The 6,000-nt window shown below is 61.5% G+C and overlaps 1 protein-coding gene across 1 annotated transcript in view; it reads left to right on the top strand.

The window, feature by feature from the left end:
• Positions 1-3,385, top strand: part of TEAD4 (TEA domain transcription factor 4) — a 129,480-nt gene extending 126,095 nt beyond the window's left edge. Inside the window, exons 10-12 of the mRNA XM_056117788.1 lie at positions 1,324-1,464; positions 2,412-2,564; positions 3,257-3,385. Coding sequence (XP_055973763.1) covers positions 1,324-1,464; positions 2,412-2,564; positions 3,257-3,370 — 408 coding nt within the window. The 3' untranslated portion in view covers positions 3,371-3,385. The remainder of the gene's footprint in view (positions 1-1,323; positions 1,465-2,411; positions 2,565-3,256) is intronic.
• Positions 3,386-6,000: the final 2,615 nt, after the last annotated feature.

Raw genomic sequence — 6,000 nt, forward strand, 5'->3', positions numbered from 1 at the left:
ACATGGCATCTTCTTATGGTCGGGTGAGGGCGTTTGGGTCACCCCCGCAGTGCTCAGGGTTTATTCCTGGCTCTGCACTCAGGGATCACTCCTGACAGGGATCATTCTCAGGGTCATCATATGGGGTCCGAGGGATTAAACCCGGGTTGGCCACGTGCAAGATAAGCACCTTCCCCACTGTACCATCACCCCGGGCCCAGCTCCATGGCATTTTCTTTTTTGTTTGTTCTTTTGTGATCCACAAACTGTTGTGCTCAGGGTTCACTCCTGGGGGACTCAGGAGACCGTATAAGGGGTACTGGGGTCAATCCAGTACTGAGACGTGTGTAAGGCGAGAGCTTGGGTCTCTCTGGCCCCAGCACTTTCTGCTGTGCCCTCAGATGTCCAACACCCACCACCCAAGCTTCTCCCCTCTCTCCTCTCTCCCCCTTTCTCCCTCCCTGTCCCCCCACCAACTGAGCATCTCCTAAGGCCCAGTCACAGGCTGCCTGACTCCTGACTCCATCCTTGCCTGTCCCTCCTTGGTGCTCTCGGGCCCCCTCTGCCTGGAGAGGCCTCTAGGGTCCCGGAGTCCCATTCATTTACAGGCTGCGCTCAGAGTTCAGCTTCTCAGTGATACGGAACTGCAAGGAGTGGGTGGATGGAGGCCTCAGCCCAAGAAGAAGCCCTTCGTAAAAAGTCTGTGCATTGGGGCTAGAGCGATAGTCCAGCGGGAAGGGCGTTTGCCCTGCACGCGGCCGACCTGGGTTCGATCCCCGGCATCCCATAGGGTCCCCTAAGCACTGCCAGGGGTAATTCCTGGGTGCATGAGCTAGGAGTAACCGCTGAGCATCACTGGGTATGATCCAAAAAAAGCAAAAAAAAAAAAAAAAAAAAGGGAAATGTGATTCCTGCCTCTGGGCAGGCACCCAGCCTGTGCTCCCTGTCTCTCCCTGGGGTCCTGCACTTGGGGCCTGCTCCTTCCCCACTGGGTGGCCTAGGCAAGGCTGTCAGGGAGAATTAACTGGAGCTAGTGGGGATGGGGGGCACGTGGTGTGGGGAGAGTGTCACCTCTTAGATGGGAGGAGCTGATTAGCACTCCAGCTCGGCTAAAGGACTGTCAGGACTGCTGCTCATATGGGGGGAGGGAGACCCCAGGGAGGGGCAGCCATCCCCTTGCGACAGAGGGGCTCAAAGAGGGTTGTGACATCGTGGTGTTTTCTGAAGGGTCCTCCTGATTGCTCCATGGCCAAGGCGCCTGGCCTGCGGCCACCCCCCAGGGGGTTCTGTGAACTGACCCCCACACTCAGCCCCACTGACCTTCTCTTCCGCCACTCCTTCCAGGCAGACCTCAACACCAACATGGAGGACGAAGGCAACTCCTTCTATGGGGTGTCCAGCCAGTACGAGAGCCCAGAGAACATGATCATCACCTGCTCCACCAAGGTCTGCTCCTTTGGCAAGCAGGTGGTGGAGAAAGTGGAGGTAGGCACCACGCCACGGATCCCATGGATTCCCCAGCCTCACCTCCTCCCGGCTCTGGCCACTTCTCTCATAACCCACCCACTTCCGGTCACACAGAATCGGAAGTGATGGCCCCCATCTTAGGGGGGTTCTCAATACTGGCACCTAAAATGATTTTTTCTCGTCTTTTTTTTTGGGGGGGGGGGAAGATACCCAGCAGTGATCAGGGCTTACTCCTGGCTCTGGGCCAGGGGATCACTCCTGACAGGCCTGGGGGACCATCTGGGATGCTGGAGATCACACCCAGGTCAGTGTATGCAAAGGCAAGCACCCTACCCCCTGCACTATTGCTCCAGCCCAGGTTTTTTCATAACTCTTAAAGTGACTCCCTTTTCCCTCTTGTGGGACCTCATCTGTGCAAGGCAAAATGCTCTGATGCTGAGCCACATTCCTGGCTTGGAGTGACTCTGTGTGTGTGTGTGTGTGTGTGTGTGTGTGTGTGTGTGTGTGTGTGTGTATACACGGGAGTTCAGGGCTTAATCTTGTCTCTGTGCTCAGGGATCAGTCCTGCCAATGCTCAGGGAACCATAGGGAGTATTAAACTCAGGTCAGCCGCATGCGAGGGACCATGCCCACTGTACTGTTGGTGCTCCAGCCCTGGAGTGACTTTTGTTTTAGGGTCACACCCAGCGATGTTCAGGGGTTATTCCAGTCTCAGAGGTCAAGGGTTGCTCCTGGCAGTGCTCAAGGAACCGCGCGGTGCCAGGGAGGGAACCCAGGCCTCCCACGTGCAAAGTCTGCCCTATGCGTGCTCGTTCTAACCATCTATGGAAAGGAGGTGGTTTTTTCACATTCTTATAAGACCGTATGTGGTCCCTTGAGGCCCGCCTGCAGTGACCCCTGAGCACTGCCAGGTGGGGCCTAAAAACAAGCCAGTGAAAGAGTCCCCGCTGCCCTGGACCCCGCAGACCGAGTACGCGCGTTATGAGAACGGCCACTACTCCTACCGCATCCACCGGTCGCCGCTGTGTGAGTACATGATCAACTTCATCCACAAGCTGAAGCACCTGCCGGAGAAGTACATGATGAACAGCGTGCTGGAGAACTTCACCATCCTGCAGGTGGGTACAGCGTGGGGCGGGGCCAACGGGCAGGGTGGGGCGGGGCCGGCGAGTCCACAGGGCAGGGAGGGCCAATGGGGAGTCGAGGGGCGGGGCCAACAGGTCCGGAAGAGCCAATGGGGCGCGGTGAGGAGGGATCAATGGGTGGGGCTGGGCGGGGCCAACAGGCTTGCAAATGGTCAATGAGGTGCGGTGGTGCGGGACCAACAGTGGGGCGGGACCAGTGGGCCCACAGGGCAGGTAGGGCCAATGAGGAGGGAGGGGCGGGGCCAACAGCACCGGAAGGGCCAATGGGGCGCGGTGAGGAGGAACCAATGGGGTGGGGTTGGGCGGGGCCAACAGGCTCAGAAATGGTCAATGGGGCGTGGTGGTGCGGGATCAAAAGAGTGGGGCGGGGCCAGTGGGCCCACAGGGCAGGGAGGGCCAATGGGGAGTTGAGGGGAGGGGCCAACAGAACCGGAAGGGCCAATGGGGCGCGGTGAGGAGGGACCAATGGGTGGGGCTGGGCGGGGCCAACAGGCTCGGAAATGGTCAATGGGGCGTGGTGGTGCAGGACCAACAGGGGCGGGGCCAGTGGGCCCACTGGACAGGGAGGGCCAATGGAGGGAGAGAGGCGTGGCCAACAGGACCAGAAGGGCCAATGGGGCGCTGTGGGGCGGGGCCTGAGCTCTCCTCTCCGCCGTCCCCTGCAGGTGGTCACCAACAGAGACACGCAGGAGACTCTCCTGTGCATCGCCTACGTCTTCGAGGTGTCCGCCAGCGAGCATGGGGCCCAGCATCACATCTACCGGCTGGTGAAGGAATGAGAGACTCGGGGAGCAGGGGGGGGGGGACGCGACGACGTGTGTGCAGGGATGTGGGGGAGGGGGCCCGCTGGGGCAGCCCCTGGAAGTGCCCGCAGGGCCCAGGGCCCGGGAGCGTTCCTGCCCAGGAGCCTGCAGCGGGCGCCCCCAATAAACCCAGGCTGTTGTGTATTCCGGAGGACCGGAGCTGGCTGTCTGAGCCTCGCAGGGACAAGGGGGCAGTTTGGGAAGCAGGCTGGGCTGGCCTGATGCCCGTGCCCCGGGGGACTCGCCCTCCAACGTCACCAGACACCAATTCAGCGGGATGGTTCTTCGGTGGCCGCAGCAGGACCCCCACCCCCACCCCACCCCATCCCCAACTCTGCTGCTACCCCCACAGAGAGCCTCTGCGGGAGCCAGACTGGACACATGGGCAGCTGAGGCCCTGCCGGGGAGGAGGGGCCGCGAATGGATGGATGGATGGATGGATGGATGGATGGATGGATGGCGTCAGTCCCTTCCTGCAGGTGGGCATGGAAGGCCCTGCTGCTTTTGGGGGGTGCAGGGAGGGTCCCCAGATCCCAGAAGCGGGAGGCCAGTCAGGGTGGAGGCCAGGAGAGTGGGTCAGTGCATAGTGACCGGTGGGTTCTGAGCCTCCGCAGTTCCTCTTGCCTCCCACTTTCTGGGCATGACAGAGGAGGAGGAGGAGGAGTTGGGCAGGGGGACCCGTGGAAGCCAGCCCCCCGGTCCTGGGTAGACTTCTCCTCCCTCCGAGGCAGGCGGCCCTGCACTCCGACTGCAGGAAGTAACGGTGCCTTACCGAGCCTTAGCGAATGTGTCCCAGGTGCCCGTGCCAGATCATGTGCCCTTAAAGAGATTTAGCCCAACTCCTCTCCCCCACGGGCTGGCTCTTGGCCGCCACCGCCAGTGGCAGTGCTGCCACCTTCCCCCAGGGGGACCCAGGGTGCTCGTGGCTCCCCTTCTGGTTGGGGGAAGATCCCATGGGAACTCCAACGAGCATCTGGCAGCGCTCAAAGAGGGTGCTGAGGAACGCGGACTCTGGAGACAGCTAGGATTGCAGTCAAGGTGCGCAGCCACCCTTTCGCCGTGTGGTCAGGGAGCGGCTGGCTCAAGACCACTGTGCCTCAGTTTGCCCCATCTGTAAAATGGGTCTAATAAAATAGTACCTACCTCATGTTCTTAGGGTGCCCCTCAGAGTGCCGAGCAGAGAAGCAAGTCAGATACGTTATGTATTATTAATAGTATTGTTATTACTAGGGAAGGTTTGCGCGTAAGGAGTCAGACTGGGAACTCTGGGGCAGGCTGGTCCTCGGAGAGCTGGAACGGGTAGACAAGTCGGGGACAAGGTGCCACTGAGGCAAGAGGAGGAAGACTGTTCCCGAGGTGCAGGTGCCAACTCTCCCAGGTGCCTCTTGGGGCCAACACCCTTCCCCTCCTTCAAAATCTGCTGCAACCCAAACCAATGCCCCCTGCTAGACCTTGTGCAGTGGGGTGGGGGGAGGGCAGGGGTGCCCACCCATCCCCCAGGTCCCTTCATAGCCCTTGCCCACTCCCCACCCCTGCTCTGGGGGGGGGAGGGGCAGTCCTGTAAGGCCAGCTCTGGAGGCCTGGGACCTCCTGGCGCAATGCTCCGGCGTGTGGCCGAGTCCGCCCGGGCGTTATCCCGGGCCTTGTGCAGTTCCACGGGTTTGTATGGTTGAGAGCGCAGAAGCCCCCCTGCAGAGGTAGGTGGGGCCAGGTGTGACCCCTGGAGCCTGATGTTCCCCAGCTGCCAGCCAAGGAGGAGGCAGGTGCTTCTGCTCTGCCCGCCCCCCCCCCCCGCGCCCCCCAACACTTGGGGTCCCCTCTCGCAGCTCTGGGCAGCCCTGGCTCCCCGCTCCTTCCACGGAGAGCTGTCACCCGCTTCGGAGTCCCCCTTTCTGCACGCAGAAAGCTGTAGGCGAGCCTGTCCTGAGGCGGGGAGAAGAAGGGACCCCCCCATACCTGCACCCCCCGAGGTCCGTGTTTGCACATCGCTTCGGCCACGCTGCACGCAGTCCCAGCCCTTCTGATTGGCCGTGGGACCGGGCAAGGGGCACGCGGTGTGGGAGCGAGAGGGCGGGTTAGCCTCCTGGGTGCGAAGACAACAGAGGGCGAGGCAAAGGCTGCGGCACGGTGCGGGGTAACAGGGGCCAGGTCCCACCCAGGCCAGCTGCCAGCATGCGGAGGGCGGGCGGGTCTTTGGGTTTAGTGTGACGCAGGCTTGCAGCAAGGGCATGACTTGGTTTGATTGGACGTGCGGACTAGAACCCGGGGCCAAGCCTTGAGATCCCCCAGGCTGTGCCTTTTGGCATCTGGAATCTAACCTGGGTGCCCAGAGCATCAGAGGAGGGTGTGCTAAGTGCGTGTGTGCATGCGTGCGTGTGTGTGTCCGTGCGTGCATGCGTCCGTGCGAGAGAGCATGCGTGCGTGTGTGTGTGTGTGCGCGTGTGTCCTGGCGTGTATACGTCCGTCCGTGCGTGAGGGCGTGCGTGTATGCGTCTGTCGGTGCATGTGTCCGTGCATGCGTGCGTGCGTATATGTGAGCGAGAGAGCATGCGTGCACGCCTGCGAGCGAGCATGCATGCAAGCGAGCAACCCCTGCCAGGCGCACC

This window comes from Sorex fumeus, unplaced genomic scaffold (genome assembly GCF_029834395.1).
Source record: "Sorex fumeus unplaced genomic scaffold, SorFum_2.1 ptg000036l, whole genome shotgun sequence".
Classification (NCBI taxonomy): Eukaryota; Metazoa; Chordata; class Mammalia; order Eulipotyphla; family Soricidae; genus Sorex; species Sorex fumeus.